Source organism: Spironucleus salmonicida, chromosome 7 (genome assembly GCF_000497125.1).
Source record: "Spironucleus salmonicida strain ATCC 50377 chromosome 7, whole genome shotgun sequence".
In the NCBI taxonomy this organism is placed as follows: domain Eukaryota; phylum Fornicata; order Diplomonadida; family Hexamitidae; genus Spironucleus; species Spironucleus salmonicida.
The window spans coordinates 755,577-779,930 of NC_090602.1; the positions used below are offsets into that span (position 1 = coordinate 755,577).

General features: G+C 37.7%; 16 protein-coding genes across 16 annotated transcripts; 8 read left to right on the forward strand and 8 right to left on the reverse strand. All coding sequences in view use genetic code 6, as the record gives it.

Moving 5' to 3' along the window:
• Positions 1 to 329: 329 nt before the first annotated feature.
• Positions 330 to 1,811, forward strand: SS50377_27195 (Dipeptidyl-peptidase I; the record flags this gene model as incomplete). The annotated part of the gene is made up of 1 exon (XM_067910988.1): positions 330 to 1,811. One exon carries the CDS (start codon positions 330 to 332, stop codon positions 1,809 to 1,811), a length of 1,482 nt encoding a protein of 493 aa, XP_067761675.1.
• Positions 1,812 to 2,178: 367 nt separating this feature from the next.
• On the reverse strand, positions 2,179 to 3,399 carry SS50377_27196 (A-type flavoprotein 2; the record flags this gene model as incomplete). The annotated part of the gene is made up of 1 exon (XM_067910989.1): positions 2,179 to 3,399. The coding sequence occupies one exon, from the start codon at positions 3,397 to 3,399 to the stop codon at positions 2,179 to 2,181; it is 1,221 nt and encodes a 406-aa protein (XP_067761676.1).
• Positions 3,400 to 3,723: 324 nt separating this feature from the next.
• Positions 3,724 to 6,840, reverse strand: SS50377_27197 (Spastin; the record flags this gene model as incomplete). The annotated part of the gene is made up of 1 exon (XM_067910990.1): positions 3,724 to 6,840. One exon carries the CDS (start codon positions 6,838 to 6,840, stop codon positions 3,724 to 3,726), a length of 3,117 nt encoding a protein of 1,038 aa, XP_067761677.1.
• A 1,562-nt stretch (positions 6,841 to 8,402) lies between these two features.
• SS50377_27198 (uncharacterized protein) lies at positions 8,403 to 8,711 on the forward strand (the record flags this gene model as incomplete). The annotated part of the gene is made up of 1 exon (XM_067910991.1): positions 8,403 to 8,711. One exon carries the CDS (start codon positions 8,403 to 8,405, stop codon positions 8,709 to 8,711), a length of 309 nt encoding a protein of 102 aa, XP_067761678.1.
• Positions 8,712 to 9,443: 732 nt separating this feature from the next.
• SS50377_27199 (putative DNA helicase) lies at positions 9,444 to 12,143 on the reverse strand (the record flags this gene model as incomplete). The annotated part of the gene is made up of 1 exon (XM_067910992.1): positions 9,444 to 12,143. One exon carries the CDS (start codon positions 12,141 to 12,143, stop codon positions 9,444 to 9,446), a length of 2,700 nt encoding a protein of 899 aa, XP_067761679.1.
• A 110-nt stretch (positions 12,144 to 12,253) lies between these two features.
• Positions 12,254 to 12,649, forward strand: SS50377_27200 (uncharacterized protein; the record flags this gene model as incomplete). Its single annotated transcript, XM_067910993.1, has 1 exon — positions 12,254 to 12,649. One exon carries the CDS (start codon positions 12,254 to 12,256, stop codon positions 12,647 to 12,649), a length of 396 nt encoding a protein of 131 aa, XP_067761680.1.
• An 876-nt stretch (positions 12,650 to 13,525) lies between these two features.
• Positions 13,526 to 14,497, reverse strand: SS50377_27201 (WD40 repeat protein; the record flags this gene model as incomplete). Its single annotated transcript, XM_067910994.1, has 1 exon — positions 13,526 to 14,497. One exon carries the CDS (start codon positions 14,495 to 14,497, stop codon positions 13,526 to 13,528), a length of 972 nt encoding a protein of 323 aa, XP_067761681.1.
• A 166-nt stretch (positions 14,498 to 14,663) lies between these two features.
• Positions 14,664 to 14,903, forward strand: SS50377_27202 (uncharacterized protein; the record flags this gene model as incomplete). The annotated part of the gene is made up of 1 exon (XM_067910995.1): positions 14,664 to 14,903. The coding sequence occupies one exon, from the start codon at positions 14,664 to 14,666 to the stop codon at positions 14,901 to 14,903; it is 240 nt and encodes a 79-aa protein (XP_067761682.1).
• Positions 14,904 to 14,928: 25 nt separating this feature from the next.
• SS50377_27203 (uncharacterized protein) lies at positions 14,929 to 15,087 on the reverse strand (the record flags this gene model as incomplete). The annotated part of the gene is made up of 1 exon (XM_067910996.1): positions 14,929 to 15,087. One exon carries the CDS (start codon positions 15,085 to 15,087, stop codon positions 14,929 to 14,931), a length of 159 nt encoding a protein of 52 aa, XP_067761683.1.
• Positions 15,088 to 15,135: 48 nt separating this feature from the next.
• SS50377_27204 (uncharacterized protein) lies at positions 15,136 to 16,656 on the reverse strand (the record flags this gene model as incomplete). The annotated part of the gene is made up of 1 exon (XM_067910997.1): positions 15,136 to 16,656. The coding sequence occupies one exon, from the start codon at positions 16,654 to 16,656 to the stop codon at positions 15,136 to 15,138; it is 1,521 nt and encodes a 506-aa protein (XP_067761684.1).
• Positions 16,657 to 17,839: 1,183 nt separating this feature from the next.
• Positions 17,840 to 18,157, forward strand: SS50377_27205 (uncharacterized protein; the record flags this gene model as incomplete). Its single annotated transcript, XM_067910998.1, has 1 exon — positions 17,840 to 18,157. One exon carries the CDS (start codon positions 17,840 to 17,842, stop codon positions 18,155 to 18,157), a length of 318 nt encoding a protein of 105 aa, XP_067761685.1.
• Positions 18,158 to 19,215: 1,058 nt separating this feature from the next.
• On the forward strand, positions 19,216 to 19,548 carry SS50377_27206 (uncharacterized protein; the record flags this gene model as incomplete). Its single annotated transcript, XM_067910999.1, has 1 exon — positions 19,216 to 19,548. One exon carries the CDS (start codon positions 19,216 to 19,218, stop codon positions 19,546 to 19,548), a length of 333 nt encoding a protein of 110 aa, XP_067761686.1.
• Positions 19,549 to 19,918: 370 nt separating this feature from the next.
• SS50377_27207 (uncharacterized protein) lies at positions 19,919 to 20,179 on the forward strand (the record flags this gene model as incomplete). The annotated part of the gene is made up of 1 exon (XM_067911000.1): positions 19,919 to 20,179. One exon carries the CDS (start codon positions 19,919 to 19,921, stop codon positions 20,177 to 20,179), a length of 261 nt encoding a protein of 86 aa, XP_067761687.1.
• A 72-nt stretch (positions 20,180 to 20,251) lies between these two features.
• On the reverse strand, positions 20,252 to 21,085 carry SS50377_27208 (Cathepsin B; the record flags this gene model as incomplete). Its single annotated transcript, XM_067911001.1, has 1 exon — positions 20,252 to 21,085. The coding sequence occupies one exon, from the start codon at positions 21,083 to 21,085 to the stop codon at positions 20,252 to 20,254; it is 834 nt and encodes a 277-aa protein (XP_067761688.1).
• Positions 21,086 to 21,469: 384 nt separating this feature from the next.
• On the reverse strand, positions 21,470 to 21,730 carry SS50377_27209 (uncharacterized protein; the record flags this gene model as incomplete). Its single annotated transcript, XM_067911002.1, has 1 exon — positions 21,470 to 21,730. One exon carries the CDS (start codon positions 21,728 to 21,730, stop codon positions 21,470 to 21,472), a length of 261 nt encoding a protein of 86 aa, XP_067761689.1.
• A 792-nt stretch (positions 21,731 to 22,522) lies between these two features.
• On the forward strand, positions 22,523 to 24,253 carry SS50377_27210 (Solute carrier family protein; the record flags this gene model as incomplete). Its single annotated transcript, XM_067911003.1, has 1 exon — positions 22,523 to 24,253. One exon carries the CDS (start codon positions 22,523 to 22,525, stop codon positions 24,251 to 24,253), a length of 1,731 nt encoding a protein of 576 aa, XP_067761690.1.
• Positions 24,254 to 24,354: the final 101 nt, after the last annotated feature.

Below are 24,354 nucleotides of genomic sequence, written 5' to 3' on the forward strand. Positions count from 1 at the left end.
TTAAGTAATTGTGAACGATAAAACGGATGTTTGACATCAATAAAATCGAATTTGTATCTACAAAGGTGATAATAATATAAAAATATAATATAGAGTCTTGAAATCACTTAATTGTGAACCGTATTTGGTAGTAAAGATCATTATTGTTTGATATTACTTAATATTTGTAAAAACAATTCTAACTCTATTCTTAAGTTAATTAAATAAATCGTAATATTTTGAGAAACTTTGAGTAGTATAATATAGATAATGAATTACTTAATCCAAAATTTAATGCATTGATGGCTTTATATATTAATATTATTTATTTACGTTCCACAGATTTAGTAATGTTGCTTTTGTTGATTGCAGATACACCAGCAATGTGTTACAATGACTAAGTCTTAGGAACGTGGAATATCAGTATTTCTAAATATGATTATTATCCTAAGAATGATAAAGTAGTATGTTCCCCTAATTTTTAGGTTGACGAGTATAAAGAAATAACCTTAATTGCACCAAATGTTGCCATAGATAAAAAAGGTATTACAGGTACCTGGACTATGATTTATACTCAAGCTGTTGAGATTAATATTGGGAACAATAAATATTATTTCTAACTTGACTATAAGAGAGCGTCGTCTGAAAGTGACCCGGTTCAATGGATTGATTCTTACTGTAATTAGTCTGACCCTAACGCCGCCTGGGCAGTTGAATAAGGTGTAACAAGAGGTGTTTATGCTTGTTTCACCGCGGTTAACATTAATCCTACCACACACCCCGTTCACAACCACCACATAGAAGGTGAATTAGGCCCAGTGAACTCCCACCCCCTGAGAACCCACAAGCTCAACGGAAAATTCCCAATAGGCAAGACCTACCACAAGCTTAAAAATCTTAAGGCCCTCTAAAAGTAAAAGTTGGCCTCACCATACAAAGGGACCACCCTCCCAGAGCAGTTCGACTGGAGGAATGTGAACGGTTCATCTTACGTTCCGGAACCTTTTGACCAAAGATCCTGTGGGTCTTGCTACGCATGCGCCTCAATCTATATGTACATGTCAAGAATTCGCGTGTCTAGCAAGAATTAGTAGAAACCGAATCTTTCAATCCAGCACGCTGTGGATTGCAATTTTTACTCGCAGGGCTGTGCCGGCGGATTCGACCAGCAGGTCTCGAAGTTTGCTGAGGAGTTCGGTATCAAGCACGAAAGCGACTACAAACCATATTCTGCAGAAGACGAGAAGTGCGAAGCCGGCGAATTTTTGTCCGGGAATCGTGAGTTTTTCCAGGCCTACCAGCCGCTTGGTGGCTATTACGGCGCAGTTTATGACCCCACGGAAATGCAGTGGGAGCTGCACCGCAATGGCCCCTTTGTGGTTTCCGTTATGGTGGAGGGGAACTTCCCCGACGACCCCTACGGCGACTAAGAACCAAGCAAATACGCTGAGGAGGAAGACGGTGAACGCCATTACTACATTAGCGAAGCAAACCACGCTGTTTTGTTGATTGGCTGGACCACGCTGCATGACGGCAATCCTGCGTGGATTATTCAGAACTCCTGGGGGAAAAGCTGGAACGGCGATGGAACTTTCTTGCTAGCGAGAGGGTCTAACGCATATGGTGTTGAAAGCTACCCTGGCATCGCATTCTGGAGGCCCGATGGTGCTGTCCATTACCCTGAGGTTGTTACTGAGACTGCGCTTACCTTTGTAACTGTTGTTTTGGGAGCACTTCTTTCTGTGGTCACTGCTGTTATGCTCGTTTTGGCAATTATGCTCTGCAAAAAGAACAACGCCAGCGGGTATAAGAAGATTGAGGACGCTGAATGATTCTTAAATTTGTTCATTAAACGTGTATCAGACTTGAAATATATTGTGATTTATAAAATAATCTATAATATCGTTTCTTGTGCTAAATTATTCAAACCTTGTTTTAGAAATAATTCTACCTTAGAAATACATTTATATAATTAAGAAGTAATCCGGCTCTACTCGATTTCAATCCTTCTCGAATTCAATAAAAATGAAGCTAAATGCGAGTTAGTGACATTCTCCTGGTTTCCCGAAATATCGTAGATCGTAATTGTGTCAGGCGCGGCGTATCAATATACAGTACAAATAGGAGTAATTACAGGGGCTTGCTGATGATCCTAATTTTAAATTTGCTAACTACAAAAATACAAAACGTTTAAAAAGCTCACTTGCCGCATCTGACTAATGCTTTCTTACCCAATTAGAAGCCAGCTTCTTTGCATTTGTTTAAAACGTCAACATCAACGTTGTATTTCCAAGTAACGGCGGGAATAGAATTGACGGCTCCTACTTTTTCAACATCAGCCTTCATGTCTTTAGTAGCCTTTTCTGCCCATCCATATGCCCCAAAGAGGAAAGTTTCTCTGGTATTTAGCAGCTTGAGCCCGCCGCAATAGTTAATAACAGCGGCCTACGCAGGCATATAAGTGCTATTTAGAGTTGGGCTGCCTAAAGCAACGCACGGAGAGTCGTAAAAGTTGAGAGCTGCTTTTGTTATATCAGCAGCAGATAACGGCAACATGTGAGGCACGGCCCCCGCGCTCTTAACGCCCTCTGCGATCGCTAGCGCGGCCCTAGCTGTAGTGCCGTACATGGTATCATAAACTATAGAGACTTTAGGCTTAAAATGCGTTTAAGCGCCAAAATCGAAATACTTCTTAACGGCCCATCCGACCGCATCGCCGCGGTAAGAGGCACCGTGCGCGACCAAAATGTTCTTAATCGAAAGCGTAGAGGCCGCCTCGACGGCCTTCTTAATTAAGTGCGGAACGTGCCCCAAAATGTTGGCCGTGTACTCGTCCATGAGCCGCTCGATTTGGCCCTAAGGAAGCTCGTCGGACCAGCGCTCAGCGGACGCCAAATGCTGCCCAAAGCCGTCGTTCGAGAACAAAGTTTAGTCGAATTCGGAGTAGGTGAACATGGAATCGGGCCAGTGCAGGAGCGGAACTGGGACGAATTTGAGGGTCCTTTTGCCGATATTTAGCGTCGATTTCGCGTCCACAATCTGCCATCTGTCGAAATTCTTGAGGGAGGGGTAAAGGATTTGCAGGTGGTTCATGCAGATCTTGTTGGTCACAATCGTAGCGTTAACGCACTGATTTATGAACAGGGGAAGCGACGACGTGTGGTCGCCTTCTGCGTGGTTCATGATGATGAATTTGATCTTGTCCAGCGCGCAAACGGCTTAAATGCGCTCTAAATGCTCCTAAACAAAGGGGTATTTGACTGAATCGATCAGGGTGGGCTGCTCGTCCATTATCAAGTACGAGTTGTAGGACGAGCCCTCGTCGGTGTGATAGCCGTGGAAGATTCTGACCGCCCAGTCGACGATACCGACCCAGTGGATGTCGTCAAGCATAGGCTGAGGATTGGGTAGAAACGCCATTTTATTTAATGGAGTGGTGCGGAATCGGAAACGATGAAAATGCACTTATTTACACCTAATATTAAACTAAATTTAACTTTTTTGTATACTATCTTTATTCTTATATAATATTAACTTTATACTTTCCTAAATCTGTATACTATTAGATAGTTTTTTTTTCACATTTGACAAGTATATTTAATTATTATTATATTGTAATATTGGCATTTTTTTCTAAAAACTACTAATCAATTGTATGCCCAAAATTCGTTCATTCGCCCATATTCGTCAAAAACGCTATTCACGCTAACACATATACAACGAATCAAAACCGCCCAAATCCACTCACTTCTTCGGCACCTCCGGCTCCGGCAGCACCGGAAGCTCCTTCTGGGCCGCCATTTGCATCAGCGCCACGTGCGCGATTTTGCTGTCCAGATGCCCCAATTCGGCCCCCAGCGCCTCCACGAACTCGCCGACGCCCAGCGGCTTCACGCCGAGCTGCGAGACGCGCACGCCGCTCAGCACCTGCGCCAGAACGCGCTGCATTTGGCCCGCTGAGTAGCCGTTGCAGAGCCGCGCGAGGCTCGAAAGGTCGAAAACGGTGTCGTTCGCACGGCTCGAAACGTAGCCGCTCTCGAGCCCTATGAGCCCCAGCGCGCTGCATTTCGTCTCGATTTCGACCTCTACTTTGTCCGAATTCGTGTAGCGGACCTGCGTGGCGAGCCCCGAAATGCCGAATTCGGGCAGCCCGAAGCGCTTGAAAAAGTGGCTCAGGAGCTTCATTCGCATGTTGTAGTCCGGAAGCTGCAGGTAAATTACGTACGGCGCGAAGAGGTCTACGAGCGGTTTTTCGCGCTGGAACGTTCGCGTGGCCGTAGCGATGAAAATCGCGCCGTCTGCGTTGTTTATGCCCTTTATGAGGCTCAGAACCTCTTTTTTCATTCTAGAGGGGTTAAACGCCTGATCTGCGCTCTTCGGATAGCCCTCGCAGAGCATGCTCGCGCCTGGCGTCATTCCGTCGTCTTCCTTCATTTTCTTTCCTTTTTTGGCCTTCGATTTCGCGGCGCCGCTCAGAACTAGCTCGATTTCGTCGCAATAAATGACGACTTGGGGGTTATTGGCGATAATGACTTTTATCAATTTGAATAAATATTGGATTTCCACTCCCGCGAATTTGCCGATCAAGTTTGCGGGCGAAATGTCGATGAAAATTGCGCTCAATTCCGTCGCAATCGCGCGGGCCAAAAGCGTTTTCCCGGAGCCTGGAGGCCCCAAAAGCAAAATTTTGGTCGGCCGCGAAACGTAAAATCTGGAAAGGGGCGATTGGAGCGGAAGCAGTATATCTAATATAATCTGGTCCTTAATAGCCGCATAGGAAGGGAATTCCGGGTCTTTTGCGGGCAAATTTTCGATTTCTAGCAGTTGGTTGCTGATTCCGAGCTGTTTCAGGGCCTCTACGGACTGATTTTGGAGGAATTGGGACTGCTGCGATCCGGATGAGAAAAACGTGTCAGAAGCGATGAATTGGTCGAGTTTCGCCGGTTTTATGTGTTTTATGACGTTTTCGGCTATCAATTCGGCGTACGCGGCCTCTGCCTCTGGAGGGCCTACGGGGCCCAGTTACGCGATTTCTGGGAAAACGAGAATTTTGCGTTTTGTCGGTTTTGGGGCTTTAAAAGGCTTTTTCTTCTTCTTTGAGTCCATATCTGAGGTATAATGGTACGCCTCAGCGATGTCCCTGAGGAATTTCTCGATTTCGTCGTAAATGTCGTCAAAAACCTTTCTGAAAACGCCTGGGCGGATGAGCTCTTTCACAAATTCGGACTCGTAGACGTTCTCTTCGGTGTCTAGACGCTGCCAGCGGTTGAAATAGTCAATCGACGAATCGACCAAATCGTTCACGTACGCTGACAAATGCTGAACGGCGGCAAGGTCAGGGTCAACTACCTCGTCTTTGCCTTTTTTGGCAGGCTCGATTTTGCCTTTCTTGCCCTTTTTGCCTTTTTTCTTTTTCAGTGCAGCGAATCGCTCGGCTTCGTCTTTGATAACTTGGTCATAAAGCGCTTATTCGTCCGCTGTCTAAATGACTGGTGGCTTGACTGGATATAAGCCAGATTCGTTTTCTGGATCATCTCTAAATTGCTCTAAAGCCAGCTCATAGCGTCTTCGCAGCTCAGTTTTAAGCGCAAATGCCTCTTCTTTCAGCACATCCTACTCGACATATCCTTTCTCTGACTCAAATTAGGCCTCTACAGAAAGTGCAAGAGCTAGTGTGTTTCTGTCGTTCATGATGTGCTTATATTCGTCGGATTGCATAAACAAAGCTGCTTGTTTGATGATTTTTTGACGAATTGCTTCTGGTGCAACGCAAAGTCCCGAGTCGCACACGTTATCGTATGAGCTAAAAACTTCAGGCTGTATTTTTGCGTTATTCTTGTCAATTATTCTAGATAAGTTCCAATTTGTTTCTAACGGATCATTTGTGGCCGGATCTGTGTGATTCGATAGCGGGCATAGCGAAACCTGCATTTATAACGGCAAAGCAGCAGTGATCTCAATTTGCTCTTATTTTCCGATCTAGAAAAGCGTTTTTTCCAATTTTTGTTGGATTTGCACCCGCTCGTGCTCTTTAGCCTGCAGGTACTGTCTCTCGCTTTTTACAGTGTCGATGCTGACGAGATCCTGAACCATGCTTATTATGCTGCTAGTATCGTCCCGGCTGATGCCTAAAAACACCAGTTCCGCGCGCTTTTTCTCCTCGGCACGTCTCTTTCTCAGGTAGCCACGCCAGAAACGCTAGATGCACTCAGCGGCCTGCGAGCGGTTCACGATCACGTCCTTCTTAACTGTGTTGTTGACGCTCGTTTTTACGATGTCGCGGACGAGTTTCGCGCGCAGACGGGCCGTTCGGCCACGCTCGCCGCGCTGGAGGATTAAAATCGCATTTTCGACAGACATCTACTGCTTCTCCTCGTTCTCTTCCAGAATTCCGATAGCTCCGACGCCGGGGACATAGTTTTGGAGGAAGTGCTGCGCATCGAAGGCCGATCCATTAAATTTTGGCTGGTAGCGCTCGTACAAGATCCTGAAAAGTTGGTTGCGCTTGATGGGAATCGAGTCGTACTGCCTCTGGAGCTCTAAATGCACGTCCTACGAATTGGTAATTTGGAAAAAATCGACCGTGTATGTCCTGTTAAAGAGGGAGACCACTTGTTTGGTCTCCAGGAGGCGTGATACTACCGCATCTAACGCTTTTTTTATTGATATGCGCTTTTATGGATGTGTCTGGATTTGTAGCGCTCTATTGAGGATTTTGTATATTTCCACATACTGTTAGTAATATTACACGTTCAGGGCAGCTAGCTGGTCAGATTTTAGTTTTTATGTGGGGGTGAACTGTTCCTTTTGAATTTAAGCTGTAATAAGTGTCATGGCATGCTACCAGAGCCTGTCCGCCATATTTTGAAGAGTGTGGAGTGAAATTTAATTATTTATTATATATTAAAATGTGATATATGCAGATCAATACATAATATATAGCATATAATACTTAAGTTTATGGGTTTGACTCAGATAATGATAAATGATCATAATTTTAAAAATATGGTATTGAAGATGGATAAATATAATATAGATAAAGTTTTAAATATAATTTTGAAAAGACTCTCTATATATGATCTAACTTAGTAGTAATTAGTAAATATGCAAACTATTTTATTATCAATACTTAATTCACGTGATAACTTATATTAAAAAAATGATTAAAATATAGACTATGTTTAAATTATATTATAAAAAGAATAACTGGTAAATCTTAGTACAAACTTTTTATTTACAAGAAGATAAGTTAAATGATATTCGAATATCATTAATTATAGGCTTAAATGACTAATTTCACTGGTTGTATGGTACATGTACGTTTTATTTAACATTTTATAGACTAAAAAATAACTAACGTTGAATTAATGTGTCTAGTAAATTATTTCTTTATCAACCATACTCATATAATTTACTAATTATTAAATTACATCTTCTATTATGGAATCTCATTAGCATATGCAAATTTGAATATTTTTATTGTTGAATGAGTAATTTAATATTAAATATATGTGGTATCGTAAAATTTCTAAAATGACCTATATCTAAACAATGATTCAAAAAAATGTATGATGTGTAAAAATAAAATTATCATAAAATTATCGATTATAGTAATATTATACTGTCACAACTTGTGCTTAATAATATATTCGTAAAAATTATCATATTACTTCAAATATTAATGTCTAGTAAATATCAAATAAATATCAAAATTAGATCGTAATAAAATATTTTTACTGTTAACAGTCTGTTAAAAAGATTATTGATTTTCAATAATCTATTAATTTAACATCGATATTTTAAGTCAGCAAATTGGATGAAACTTTGCAAATATGATACATGAATTCATTTAGATGATATATATTAATATTCTACAACTCTTGTAAAAGGTTGCATTGTTATTATCACATTAGATTATATGTAAGTTGAAATGGGAGGTCATGTAGTACATGTTCAAATAGGTATAGATAATGATGAGAAAATCTATTACCATGAAAGATTAGTAAAACCATAAAGAGTATTGCTTTCAATATCAAAGTATTATGTTACTGTGACCAGGGTAGATAGCACTCTATTAAGAAAATAGGTTATATTCCAATACGTACCATTCAAAAACAGTACTATAAGTGGTTAAAGCCTTTCGTGATGCAGTTATAACACATAAAGTTACTGGTTATGATAGGCACAAATTCACGGAGTTAATAATTATCTGATTTATCAGTCTACTTAAATAGTATATAACATTAAACCTAATGATTCTAAGTCATATGATATTAAATTTTTAACCCTAGTGTTCGAAAGCGTAGAAAAATCATGTATGGTAACTGGAATCAAAATTTACACTTATGATAATATTAATAACTGGGAATTCAAGCCCATATTACCGGTAAATATTATTTTGTTGATAGACTTCAATTTTGTGGATGTCTCCAGGTGAAGTCAAAGTAAAAAGCATAAATATTCTACGCTAAGACCAAACTTAGACAAGTTTCTATGTAGAAAAAGTAGAACTGTTGAAAAATGGTCATATTGATTCTCAGTGCATCATTACAACTGGTTGCTTCGATAACAAGCCATATGCAGAAGAAGTATTTGCGGTAGGTTGTAAAATTGTAGGATTTTCCGGAAAATTTATTAAAAACCCAACGATCTTGATTACAGGTAACAGGAGATATGCAAAATATAATTTTTACCTTAAAGGTAAGTTTTCATATTGCACTTTTACTGATTGAAGTATATGGAGTCCCCATTTAATATATGTTATAGTCCAACGTTAAACATAGTTTTAGGATACTTCGGTTCCAAAAGGAAGTAATGTATTATAATGCAGTATTTATTATTACTTGTAATATTTGTTCAAAAATATTTTGTGGTGAGAAGTACAATTAAAATAAAAATTATATACTGACTATAATTATTTACAACAGTTATTCTATTTTAATATTCATTACAAAATATATTTTATAGAAATTAACCGGAATTAACAGAAGAATTCAATGCTTAGCATTTTTTAGTTGCATTTTTCTTTTAATTTTCGTATATTATTATACATAATAATTATATTTAAAAGTTTTGACAATTACTAGAATGCTAATGTTCGTGTGCACTTGCCAATATTAGAGAATTTAAGTAAAAGATTGAATTTTAAACATTAAATAATAAAATTATGTGTACGGATGCAAAAACTTTCACGGTAGTAGTGCCTTAGTTTTTTATGTTATACACTTACTGGAGTGATATAGGTTTTGAATGAAATAAGTATTAGTGGGATTTATTACTAAGAAAAGAATCGTTATTTTAGCAACCTCTAAAATATTGTCCTAACAGAAAAACTATAATGAAAACAAAGACAATACAATTCATAAGTATATTTATTAATGATTAAACTTCACTTTCATTGCCAAAAATTAAAATAAATACATCCATAAAAGTTTAAATAATTTCATCAACTACAAATGGACGAATCATTCTTAAATAGTCTAAGTTGATGCAAGTGTCAACATGGTGATTTAAGTTCCAACAAACAAAGCAGATTTATCCTGATAAAATTAAATGACATCTCTCCAGATTCCTTTAGGTTTGGATAAATGAGTTGCATTACCAATAATAATAAACATATTTCGAGCTCTAGTAAATGCCACGTTTACACGATTTTTCTAGTGTAAGAACCCAATTAAGTCTTTGTCATTGGAACGAACAGCAGAGAAAATGATAACATCTTTTTCTCGACCTTAAAACCCATCTACAGAATTTACTTCTATCTATGGATAATTAACTAACTGATTTTTAAGCAGCGATTGTTATGCTGCATATGGTGTAATAATACCAATATTCTGTTAATTTATCTTATATTCGATTAATAACTACTATATCATAGAAAGAACAGAATCTGCCTCAACGTTATTATAATATGACATTGATGAATCTTAACTTTCTTCTGATTAAAGACTCCAGAATAAAGATGGGAAATTAGGTGGGAATTTTTTAGTAATAATTGGCTAACAAGAATTTGTCTTAAAAGTTCTTTAATTTATATCAACCACAGACTTAATCTAACCATAGTAGAACTACTCATTGGGGAATTCAAGTAGTCCGGGATGCATACGATATTGTTACAAAAGACGAATTGGCTTAATCCCTAAATTAATAAAACGCTAATACAACGATCTGCCAAATTAGGATGCTTTAGCATTTGTGCCCTCTACTACAGGTCCTAATTAGTTTTAGTCTCCTACCAAAATAAAATGTTTTGGAACTATGGAAATAGGCATTATTGATTCAACTTCTAGAACTTGCGAAGACTCATCTAATATTAACGCTGCAAATTTAACTAAACGTATCTTATCGCTATTAACAGCACCACAAGTAGAAATAATGACATCTGCTTTACTAATTTCATATTCTTCTAGGTCCTTGTATGCATCATATACATATTTTCCAGTATTCTCTTCAGACATAAAAATATTTAGAATAAAATATTAATTTATACTATCGTTTAAATCTTAAGATATCACATTATTATTAACATATGAATTAGACCTGACATTAGATCGAATAATGTTATGCAATGAAATGCTTTTTAACTCCGGTGACACGCTTTAATCATTAAATTCTTCCCTAGATTTGGCATAGATACGAAGAACATTCGCTTTAACTTTGTGGCAAAATAAAGCTATATTATCTGCTGCAATATTAGAACCAGTACAACAAAGTATTTATTGATCATTATATTATTTTAACAAGCACAAAACCAATATAGCCGATGTATAAGTTTTACCTCCTCCTGGGCAACCTTAAATTAGGCTTATACTATTTGTTAATGCTGTTTTGATAGCTAATGTCTAATATTCATTTGGATACTAGCAATGAACCTAATCAAGATCGGCTTTTACAGAAGTAATAATATTTTAAACATTATCTAACTAGGGAATATAACACTTTGCTTCTTTGAGGAGACTCTAAATGTCTCCTTCACCCTTTAATATTTTTAAGTTTATTTCACTTGAAAAATTAATATACTTTATTGTCGAAATCATTAAATGCATCATAAAATTTGTTTATGAATATTTAAGAGAATATATTACATCATCGTCCGCACGAAATACATCATGGTCATTAAATAAGATGTTATGTATAGATGTAGCATTTTCTGACAACTTAATACTATTTAGTTCTATCTTATTAGCTTCATGTATGACAACCTGTAAACACACTTTTGGAGGAGCAGAATACAATTTAACTATTATTGTATCATCAACCGACCTGATTAGGCCTGTCAGTATATGAACTTATCCTTATGCCATTTATACTTCCAAACAAATTTCGTCACCAGGTCTAATAATTTAATTGCATAATCTTTAATACCTAGGCCAAGAGAAAAATGCTTCAAATAATTAGCCGTCTTTAGTTCTGAATTAAACTGCAGTTGTTGAAAGTAATTACTTACCTTACTCAATTTAAATATCTTTAGTTAAAAATTCTACTTTCAGTGCTTTTATCATAAAATCCGAATAAGTAAATATTTTAGTAGCCAACGAATTAATCTTTTATTATAGTGTTGGATTGTTTACAGCTACTAGAAGTTCATCTTCTATAATGATTGCTCCATCCTAAATTTCTTACTAAAACTAAAATTACAAATAAGGCATATTTGATACCATTTTAACATCTTATCCACATTAAGGGAATCTTTACGGAATAATGAATAATTAACTATTAAGCAAATCTAACTCTCTCTATCTGTCCGAAACATCGCAAACTAATTACTATTCAATTTTTTTAATATGTGCCTTGGCAACTGCCGTTTCGTTTAGATTTTCGAGATTTTTATACTCCTCTATAAGCTCTTTACTTGGGGTGCCGAGCAAAAATAGAACTTTGTTCTTAGAAATAACTGAGAAACTATCTTCAGTTTTATGATTCCTACATAAATAACTTTCGTCAATATCCTTATATAGTGACACAATATTCTCTCTACCACAATCTTTACAGCAAGGAATGCCTTTATATGGGAATTCAAATGAGGTATGACTTGTTTCTTTGATATGACGTAAAATATGAGAAATTGATTTCTCATTTAGTTAGCTGTTACAAAAATGAAGATTACATTTAGTGCATCTTGCCAGCAAAAACTTAGACGTTAAATCACAATATTCGCATTTCATTTGTACGAGGAGTGAAAATTAAAAATATAAATCTCCTTGTATATTGTATAATAATATATATGTATTCCAAATTGAAGGTATTAAATATTATACGCTCCGCTGCCCCCATAATGGAGAACTAAATATTTGCGTCATGGACCAAATCCCTTACAAAGGATATGCCCGCGAGCCAGTACAATGCGAAAAACGTCCAGAATCGACTGTATTCCAATAAATATGTGCTGTTTGAGGACCTATACGCGACAAACCCGCAGGCCGTCCAGTTGCCGTCCATCCAGCAAAAGTTTCAGCGGAAGGCGACGAATTCGAAGCCACAGAACGCCAAGGCGCTCACACGCCGTTTAGATGCGTCGCCGCCTCTCGCCAGGGCGTTATCAGAAGTCCAATCGCTACAGGACCGTTTTCAGCAGTTACGGAAAGCGGCAAGGTCAGGGCCCCTGGACCGCTCGAACCTGCGCTTTAGCACGCTGCTGCTCAGCTCGTAGACGTTTCAGAACATCAAGTGAAGCGTTTTGTGTGTTTGCAGGCTTCGAATTTGGGTATAATGCATTATTATATGTTAATATCGACTAAATTATTCTACGGGTGTTTACGTATAGTATCTCGAAGAGCTGGGATGTAAACTGAGATTTTGATAGGGTGGAGCTAGGCAGTACAGAGATGGAGGTTTGTGGATCGGAATCTTCGATATTACGCTTTGTAAATTACACTAACTTAATCTAATTCCAGTTTATATATGAATATAATATAATAATATATAAAATATTTTGTTTCTGGATATTTCGAGCATCTTGTTTTCAAAGTTATGGTAGAAATATTGTGGCTAGTATTTTCAAAAATTGGTCTGTACAACTGATTGATAGTGGTAGGTGGAAAATAGTAGCTGTGCTAAAGCTTTATAGCAAAGGTGTGCTAACGAAATACGATTAAAGCGTACTAGCATAGAAATCACATTCAAGATAAAGTTACCGTACACTGAGGTTAGTTGGGTGATACAATAGAGCCGACTGAAACGAACTTAGGGTCGTAACAAAAAGAAATAGCACTTGATTGGATAAATAATTCTTAGGTTTTAACAGTTCATCATAGCTCCAGTTTACGGGAGAGAGACCTGTAGCTTACTGTATAAAAATCTGAGTGAGACCAATTAAATATACTGTAAATGCCTATAATAAATATCTATTTATTATGAATTTTAAGCCAATAGCTGTATGGTTAAAATAGTTTTCTTAGATATAATTTTAAGTGTTTTGACACAAGTAGCAGTTGCAATTTTATATGTTGATTTGCCAAAAAATAGATCTTGTGGAGATTTTAAGGATACAAAATTGTGCTGCCTGAGGATTATTAGTTTCGATGCTCAGAACCAAAAATAGTTATGCTCACTCCTATTTATATTGAACACTCCAAATACAAACCCTTCCATCTTTACCAAAGCTGCAAACATCGCCACTATTCATGACAAAAATTCCCATAATTTCATTTCCATGTGCTTAAAATGTACCTATGCTTCGCTTAACTCCAGGATTCCAACCTGTGATAAAACCGGTTTCGCTAGCCTAAAACAATACACGTTTTTCAGGTACCCATACAACACTCCTAATTTTCTTATTATCATACTTCAATTCACCCAGAGCCTTAGAAATTTTTTCCTAACCTGAAGTACCGGCATGCCAAACGAGTATTTTCCCACTATGATCACAGGAAAAAATATATCTAGAACGATAATCCATAAAAACTGCACGAACTGGATCAATATGGGATAGATTAACTGTATCGGGATCACCTAAAACAAAAACTAAAGTAGGAATATCGACTCTAGGATCTTTACAATCATAAACTGGAATACCTTTTCCATGCGTTCCCAGGTATAATTTACCACCAACATCATCATATGTAATAGTACGAATTGGTTTATCAGATAACTAGTACGAGTTAATCAGTTTTTGAGCTATGGTATCATAAACAAAAAGTTTTCCATCAAAACCAGCACAAAATATCAGATCCGATTCAAATTTAAAAATAATGGAAGACAGCTCTCTTTTAGACCATGTAAATGAAGTTAACAAAGCCAACTATCCATTTTAAATAGCTAAGATTTCGACTTTTCCACCAGCACAAGCTGCATAAACATGATGATTCTTCGTATCAAATGCCAGGCAATGAGGAATTTTTTCTAACTTATATGCCGATACTTTATTATATGCGCCGGAGGAACGTTAGAAGTAAGTCAGAAATTGATCATCTGAACCAGTAATAATATCGCTATTAGGTAACTCGATAACAGAATTTATTGCTTTCGATGACGCAATTAACTATATTGATAGAACCGCTGCAATGTCTGTACAAGTCATTGATTTGAAAAGAAAATGAAATTGATTTTCAATTATTATATACTAATTAATATTTATAAAATTGATTTATACCGAATATATACTAAAAATATAATATCTTAGTATCATATTTGTAGAAAAGCACTATTATACAATATACAATACTACCTTCGCATTACCGTCGGAAATGCAGGAAAGGCCGAAACTGATCTATTTACCCCGTGAGGTACAGCAGTATGTCATCGACCTGGAAAACAAGCTGGAGAACTTACAGACCTTCTGTGCACGCCGCCCAGACTACAAAAACACCTTCCAACTTGACCCTACCAGGATCAAGTTTGTAGAGGATTTCACAGAAATGTCGGTCGCAGAGAAGGCCATTTTCAACCTGGAGTATCACAACGAGGACGAGGAGGTCAGTTTTTGAGCGAATTCTAGTGAGCAAATCCCCCTCACCTCAGCAGCCGCCCCGCAAGGGCTCCAGCCCCCGCTAGCGCTGCCACGAGGACGCTGATTTCAACTGCACGCAACTGTCCAACTCCGGAAACAACCGCAAGGTATACAAGCCAAGCGGGCTCCGCGAACGCGAATGCATTCGGTTCGAACTCCATTTTCTGCGTTCGCAGAATCGGAAATAAAGTCACTCCGAGGCGGCGGTCTCAATCGAAGTCCTCTATGTCATCAAACTCAGCGGCATAGCGTACGCTTAGCTTGGGGTGCTCCGTATTATTGTCGATGACGCTAGTTTAGATCCCGCTCATTTAGATCACGGGCCCAGTATCGAACAGGGTCAGCGAGCCAGAATCTTTGAGACCCAGGGATTCGACTTATTTACAATCATTTACTTCGTTTCCTTCTATTGAGTTGTCGCACTTTACGTTTGTCCCTTCGTGCGATTATGTGTTTTTGGTGGTGTTTCCTTCCAGTGAACTAGTGCTTTTTATATCTTTTACATCGTTTCCCTCCAGTTCCTCTCTCCCACTGCCACTGCCGCTCCCCAATAAATCCTCAAACTTGCGCGCGATCGATGCTTTTGGCTAAATTGGCGCAATTTCGGGTTCTGCGCCTTCTACCGCATCCTAAAGGCCCATCGGCATATCGTCAGGCTGCATTTTACCTTAAATTTCTCCCACATCACTATCAGGGTTTTTTAAACAGCCCATATCCTCTTAAAGGTCCAGCGACATATCGTCCAGGGGGTCAACCTCCGTTTTGCCTTTTACTAACGCGCTGTCGATCTCGATGTTGTCCCCAGAACACGTCAAAGCGTCAACATGTCCATTTTAAACAGCTTTTCTCCCCATTTGGACGCGCTTTTCAACCCGAAATTCGTCACCGCCGATGACGCGCTGCTTTTCCTGCTCAACAGCACCACACGGCGCCGCCTCGGGCTCGCTGGAGTCCAGCAGCAGCTTTTCGAGCTCGGAATCAGAGGAAATCGGCTTTGCGCGCCTCCGGACAGGCTTCTTGCGGCCCTCCTTGAGCTCCTGCTGCAGGTGGTTCTTGAGCGGGAGCTCCAGGCTGGCCACGGAGCGGCTACCCTTCGCCCGCACCTTCTTCGCGCTCCCAGGGCGCGGTTTCGCCTCCGCTTCGGCCTGAATCATTATATCAGGTTCGATTAGCATATCTACACTCTGCGCCATTTTCGCCTCTATTTTCACCTCGGTAATGAAAACTTGATCCGTTATATCATCTGTTTAAACTGCAAATTCAATTCCATTTTCAATTTCCACTCCACCTGCCCGAACGATTTTCAGCTTTTTTTCAAATTCGACGTGAAAAATTCCTTCCTGAATTTTGATTTTCCGCTTCAAATTCGTCATTTCCGCTTCTTTTTGCGCCAAAACTTCGGCCTGGCCGTCCAAATCGGCGTGCAATTGCGCGTTTTTGACGCTCAAAACGCGCGCGGCGGCGGCCAGTTTCTCGTTCTGAACCTGCAGCGTTTCGGCGTCTTTCTGCCGCTGGAAGGCCTGGTCCTTGTAGGTCTCCGCCAGGGCCGCCAGCTGGCCCGCGCGCTGCTGGAACTGCGAGAGCAGCTGCTGCGTCTCCTCCAGCGTGATTTCTAAGACTTTTTTGCTCAGCGTCAGATCTTCGGATTCGGTCGCTATCTGCGTCAGAATGGCCTTCACTTGGTCCGGGAGGTGCTGCGAGAGCTGAATCAGGTTTTAATGCAGAGTCATAATTTGTGGAATGTTAAGGTATATAAATGTATAATAATCATATTAAAATAAATAGTGGAGGGGAGAAAATATGATAGTTAAATTATATAATAATAATAGAATTTTGAGAGAAATGAAAAAAACAGATTAGAGTGATTAATGTTATGAATTAAAAATGTTATTGTCGTTGCAGGCTAGGAGCGTGAGAAGTAAGTAATTAGTACAAATAGTGATATTTAAAAATATATAATGGCATAAATATAGTGTAAAGTTGATTGTGAAAATTGGATGGCACAAGTCGAGCCCAGCATGGAATTCGGTTAATTGAAACTAGAAACTAGTAATTTCAACTAATTCTGAAAATATCAGCTATAACGTAATTTTATCTGCTGGAGATGGAAATTTTTACAATAAATACAAGCTAATTGATACATAATGTATATAAATTGTTAGTAGAGCTATTTTCATCTATAATTTTTTTATTAAAATGCTGATCTGAAACAAATTCAGTTTTTGAAAGCTTGAACTAAAAGTTTATGACTAAATAGCTATGCTTTGATGTAATAAATGGGGAAGTTTGCTGATTCTGAATAGTTTTTTCTATTTAAACTGAAATTAAATTTATATTGGTTTTAATAATCACAGAGTTGAAGGTATTGTTACTACTGTTACACGTTAAGGTTTACTACCATAAAAATGTATTCTATTAAAATAACGTAAACATGAGCAGATTCAATTATTCTTAACTACTTATACTTAATTATCTATTATCAATGTAATTTATGCATTTGAAAATAAATATTATATTTCATATAAATTTAAATAAGCTATTTTGTTGCTTGTTTCCTTATTTATCACATTCCATAATTTTTACTTAATCAAAAAAACTAGAAATTAGTTTTCTTTTACTATAACATTTATTTTAATAAAAAGTTGACACTATTTTTATAACTCAATAAATATAATTTTTAATGAAGTAAAATATTATTAAAACTTAACATGTTAGAAAAATAACTTAATAATATTAATAAAATAAATACTGTTAGAATAAATCCCTGATTAACTATCACTAAAATTATACATATATAATCTTAATTTAATTTTGGATGATAGATTCTTTAATCGATAACATTACGCATCGAAACTAAATTTAGTTACTTATTCTTTATATAATAACTGAATAAACTACTGATAAATTTGTAAAATGGGAGTTGTAAAATCTATCTTAAGTGATGACACTAAAGATCTAGTTGATCACTTTTAACACCCTATGAAGAAGAACTAGTCTGAAATATTAACTATTATGACATAGAAGACGGACTTTTCTACAGCATCTTTAAAGGAGCTACGCTCATTATTTTCTCCTTTAGAAACCCCAGAAAAAATAGTAGAAACAGACGAAATAGAAGATTTAATTGACAGAATTAGTTTTATAAAATTAGATGCACATAACAATGATAGTGGAGTTATTTCCTAAAGAATTATCTCAATGGATTTTGGTAATTGCAGTGTTGATGTTTGAGTAGATACTAGAAATATATATAAATAGTTAGTTTTATTTTAATCACTCTAGCATTATCTAGGCGATATTCTCAGCTATGTACTAGTGACGAACTTACTTACATAATTTATTTACATTACTTATATTCTATCCAATATTTTAAGAAAATTTTATTATATAATTATTGTTCTTACCTTAATACTAAAAATAATTGTTTTCAACGTATATCATAAAGTATTTAGTAAATCTATAAATAATATAATATGGGTTTCATATTATTATATTAAAAATTATTAATATATGGAAATATAGATGATTAATCTAACAGAAAAAGTATTTTATAAATATTATTATTTGTTTGATTGGTATTAATCGATTGCGGACACTAATGAGACTACATAAATAAAATGTAGATAATAATTTTATTATTAAGTTTATTATTTCTTTAGTTTAATTGATAGATGCTATATATTATCCTAATTAAAGATTAATAAGGAGTAGCTTGAAACATTACTACTAATCAAGTAAATTTATTGCAAATTGTCGAAATATCATCCCTAATTTTAAATTTAATAGTAGATAAAATTATATTATTATTTTTGATCAATCTCAAATTTAATAATAGTATATACATTTTCTTGTATTGATTTATTTATCAGATTAAACTAATTGAAATAAGTTTAGAAAATAGCTAAGCAAATGATAAAAATAATATACAAAATATTTCAGTTTAAGAAAATACTGTAAATTAAAAATTATCTAATTATATTAGAGAATTAATTAATTTTTAAGTTTATGATAAACGTAGTAATAAGTTGTTATGTCCTGTTACTGTAGATAGTCGTGCATTATTAATTGACTAAATAATTATATTTACAGCGAAATCTTCCAAAAACAAAAAAGTATTATTAATTATATTTAATAAGGAAATCTATTTATCTATATATAATTTTTAATGTTTTCCCCATAATCTATGTATTTTTGATCATTATATATATTTACACAATACATTTTGACATAAACATTTATTGTTATATCTTAATAGAATATATAATAATATTTTATCATTTCTATCAGAAATGGGAGCTTTGACAACAGTTTTAAAAGATGATGAGTATCATCAGTAGAATGTTAAAGAAGTAGCAGGATCGCTATATCATTCTATAAAAACCTAAGAAGGATCAAAATCTAAATTTTAGCCGCTTATTGTTTAATCAGAGTAATTATTCTCTGAAGTAAAGAGTAGTCTAGAAATGATTCAGGAAATAAAATTTATAAATGATTAGGTAAAAGTTTCAACAACTAAACTAGTGTAATCCAAGCCTAATAACATATAAGAACACATTAAATCAGGAATCTTTTAAATGGACTTAAATGAGGAAAGCTCTGAAGCTATAGCTCGAAAATAATGATAAGCTAAAATTGTAACACATGTGTATTTAGTATTAGATTAGTGCTTACCTTACCATTTTTAATAAATTGTTATTAACCTTTAATGTGTGACTAGTATATAAATAAAATTCCGCACTTTATTATATATTATTACCTTTTCAACAATAATAAAGCCTAACTATTTAATTCTATAAATAAGTGTAGAAACTAAATATATTTATATTATATAGTATTAAACGTATAGTAGAATATAGGAGTGAATACTTTGATTAATGTTTAATTATAATACAAATTTTATGCATAAATAAATAAGATGGAAACACTTATTACCTTAATATTAAAGATAAAACTGATGTATATAAAAATTTACAATGTGATTTATGAACCACAATGAAAATAAAAATGATGCCCGCAACTTACCAGTCAGAGTTTTCCTTTAAGCAGTTAATGAAGGATTTATTCACTAAGAAAAATAAGCAGACTAAGCCCTTATCAATGACTTTTTCCTCCTCTGCATAAGAATTTGCTGGACGTATTTCTACAAATGATGATGAATTACGAGCTCAACGGTATTATGACTATGATGAATCCACTGACAATTTTGAATAGTATGAAGCACCAATTCAAGAAGATTTGCTAATAAGAAAGTGAATTGTATTTTTACTATGCATTTTAACTCATGTTAAATATTTCAACTTTTAAATTATCCGAATACCTACCCTCTCACTCAGGTACGATGAGGAAGCACACGTCCTCCACGTTGCACTCGTTCACGCCGCGGATCATCTTGAAGTAGCCGCCCTCGCCCCAGGTGCTGCCCCAGCTGTTCTTGAGGAGCCAGTACGGGGTGTCGTTCTCCACGCCCCATCCCACGAGCATGACGGCGTGCGAGCCCTCCACCCCGCCGCTGACGTGCTCGTAGACGCCCGAGTGGTAGTAGTCGAAGTCGCCGTACACGGTGAAGGCGGTCTGCACGGTGCCGCGGAGCAGCGCCTCCATGATGCTGCGCTCGCTCTGGCATACGTACTCGAACGCCGCGCCCCGGTGGAAGTGCAGGGGGGAGCGGTCCTCGCAGCGCCTCGGGCACTTCCCGGTGGCCCCGGAGCGCCCGGAGGTGTAGGGAGCGCAGGCGTCCGCGACAGTGCCCGTGCGGACCAGGAACTGCTGGGCCAGGAGCAGCCAGCCGCCGTTGCAGCCCTCCTGCCCCTGGGTGTTGCAGGACACCACGTACTGCTCCGAGAGCGCCGTGCGGGCCGCGCCGGCGATGCAGCGGTTGTCCGCGAGCTGGTCCACCGCGGAGAAGGCCCAGCAGGAGCCGCAGCTGCCCTGGTCCCTGACGGTGTCCGGCCCGGAGCACTCGGGGCGCAGCGCGGGCCAGAGGTGCTCAAGCGGGAGGGCGCCGTCCGAGGGCACGAAGGCGGCGTAGCGTTCCGGGGCGGGGCCCGCGTGCGGTCTGGGCAGGAGGGGCCGCCTGGCAGTGGGGGCGCCCGGGACCCAGCGGAGGCCGGAGTGGGCCTGGAGCTCGCGCAGCATGGCGTCGGCGAGGGTGAGCAGCATTTGCGGAAGGTGCCGAGATTATACAATTGGGAAGGGGGACCAACACGAGGGCCCTTCTTACCCAATGGGAGTGCCAGCCTAAATGCCGCTCTACGCCATCTCTAGTTTTCCACGGCGGCGCCCTGCTCCTTGTCAGGGATCTGGGCGGCGCGCTCGTTCGTGGGCGAGGTCCAAGGAGCGTACCAGCAACAAGAACCTAGATAGGATGTGATCATGGGGAGAACAGAAGATCAGAGGATGGATATTAGAAGGAGAAGATGATATGATTATGTGATAGATTGTTTTGGAATATTCGATTTATATTAGTATATATAGATTTACAGACGAAATAAATTGGTTTATATAATTAGATGCTAGAAATATTTGATTAAATGATAATATTAATCACATATCATCATTCTTCAACTTAACTAATTACTCTAACGGTATTACATATGGTGTTGTATCTTGTTGTGGTACAAAAAATAAAGTGCTTTCATGCCGTATGATACCTATAGTAGGTATTTTTGGTAGCAAATTCACTGAATTTCTGGCACTTACTTACTAAGATACTATGAGTGGTTATTCATATTCACTAGGTTATTACGTGTGTTCTACTTCCATCTATTTTTCGTCACTGCTAATAATAGAAGCGAGTACACCCATTTTTTAACAAATATAAAACTTATAATATATAACTTTATTTATTATATTATAATTTCTTCTACGAAATAAATAATTAGAATTTTATTTAATCTTTATATATTTTTATATTGTAATATTACACTACAAATCATATCTAATAACCAATCGTAAATATTTATTATTTATTAGAAAGGAGTGTAAATTATAGCATATTTCTAAAAGAAACAGAAAGTGTTTCTGATTTTTTCATTGAATTAGTATTATTCATAAGTTGATAAAGTTTATAGAACAAATTTTTATAAAGAAAATAAAGTTTATTTTATTATTAATAGACTCATTCACTATTTATAGAAAGTATAGAAAGAGAAATATATAAGTAACTTAGTATAATAATTTAAGCAAAAATTAAAAATATTTGGTATTTATTAGCGCTTCTGAATTTTTAAATTATCATTTCAAACATAAACTTTTATATTCATTTATTCGATTTTCGTCAACTGCATGAATAATTACTTGACATAAATTTTTAGTAATACTTTTATTGTATTTTTTACTTTATGAATTTAAAAATAATTTCGTATATAGGATTTATACTTTGGTAAATATAAGGTTTTGTTTATATAAAAATAATTTACATTGAATACAATAAATTAACTTACATATAATTATTTATAATAACTATAGTATAATCTCAAATTCACAAATACAGTATATTATTAATTTATTATTATTTCATAACTAATATATATAAATAGGCTATATTATTTATAATAGAAATTAATAGAAGATCGTTATAATTTCCGCTTCACACTAATGAAAAAATCGCCGTTCAAGGCAAAAAAATAGTCTCCCATGCAAATAAATAAAGTCTAGTTACTTGGTACTATTCTGACACTTTCAAATACCATGATGGGGGCTGCATTGCTTTCTCTTCCCTATACATTTTCTAGAGTTGGATGGCCTCTAGCAATAGCAATTGCTGTTTTTGCATTTGTATTTTCGATTTTTGGATTCATGGCTATCATTGACGCAGCTCATTATACGCAGTCCCCAACAATGCGTGGAATGATCAAGAGTATTTTTGGCAACATTGTAGCAACCATTATCGATAGTTGCATTGCCTTCATGTATTGCGGATATCTAGTTAGCTACATTTCAATCTGCTCTGACTACCTAGTTGTCTTTATTCAGGCAGTGTCTAGCTACCATTTTAATCCAATTTACATGAAAATTTGTCTTTTCGCACCACTAGCGCCACTGACGATGCTAAGCAGCCCCAGTGCGCTCAGTAATGTGAGCGCCTTTGCAATCATCTTCATTGTCGTCACGGTTTTCGCCACTTTTAGCTACTTTATCAAGGGCCTTCAGGACACGACAACCGATATCGTCATCAATCAAGTGGTCAGCAATATCAAGCTTCCGAACCCACTTAATCTTGTAGCACCGGCTCATAAAAACCCGGGATATGCCTTCCTAGAGTTCATTCAGCGGATTCCGCTTTTCATGCCGCTTTTCGGCTGCCACGCCTCTATCCCGGTGCTCCTACACGACCTAGCAGGGCAGCCCAACTACCGCCGCTAGCTAATGAAGAAATCCTGCGTATTTGCGTGCATTCTAGTCTGTGTCCTCTATCTGCTGAATGCATTCAGCGCCTATTTCCTCTTCGGGCGCTAAATCGCCGGAAACGTGTTGCTCAGCTTCTCGCCCAAAAACTACGTCATGACGACCGTTCGCCTCCTCTACGCCTTCGTCATCATGCTCTCCTACGTCGTTATAGTGTACCCGATCCGTGCTATTTTCATGGAATGGTTCAGGCTCGACCGCACGTCCAAAAAAGGCACTTTCGTCTTCTTTTCGATCGGCATTTTGCTGACGATTTTCGCGATCGGCGTCAGCATTCTGGTCCCTTCCATTGTGACCGTTTTTAACTCCGTGGCGGCGCTCTTCGGGATCGCCGTTTACTGGGTGATTCCGCTTATTGCGCGCTGGAAAAACCCCGAATTGTAGCGGAAATCGGGCGTCCCGAAAACTGACGACGCCGAGCAGCAGCAGCGCGCGAGCATTGCGATCCGCAGGCTGTCTTTAATCGGAGTTTTTGTGGCCCAGAACCGCAAAATCGACTCCGCGTACCTCGCCGTAGATCGGGTGCGCTCCCGGAGCGAAATTCAGCACGAGATTGTCGAAAACGAGAGCCGCGAGCGCAGTAACACTGCAGGCGTCTTCGGGCCGTTTCAGGTCGGAAATGTCATCGCGTGCACCGTGAAATCTCGCTCGCGCTCGATCGCAGAGGCGCTGCCTACGTGCATTAACGACCAGATGGTCGATTTGCAGCACGAGGGGGAAACGACGATTTCGCAGGCAATGGCAGCGATTCACGAGGTCGAAATTGAGGTCTAGGCGGTCGAAATTGAAATTAGGGCGATTATGACCAAATCGCGGCTTATGGGGCTCTGCTGCGCGTGTTCGGTCATCGTGTGCATCAATTTGACGGCTTTTGTGCTCAGTACGTTTTTTGACATGTCGAGTAGTAGATTCCCGACTTGATTAAAAAAACATATACAATTTTACGGTTTCAACATGTAGTGTGAAGGAGTGGAAATATATACTATAACTATATAATAATTATTTGAGTATACGAAAAATTG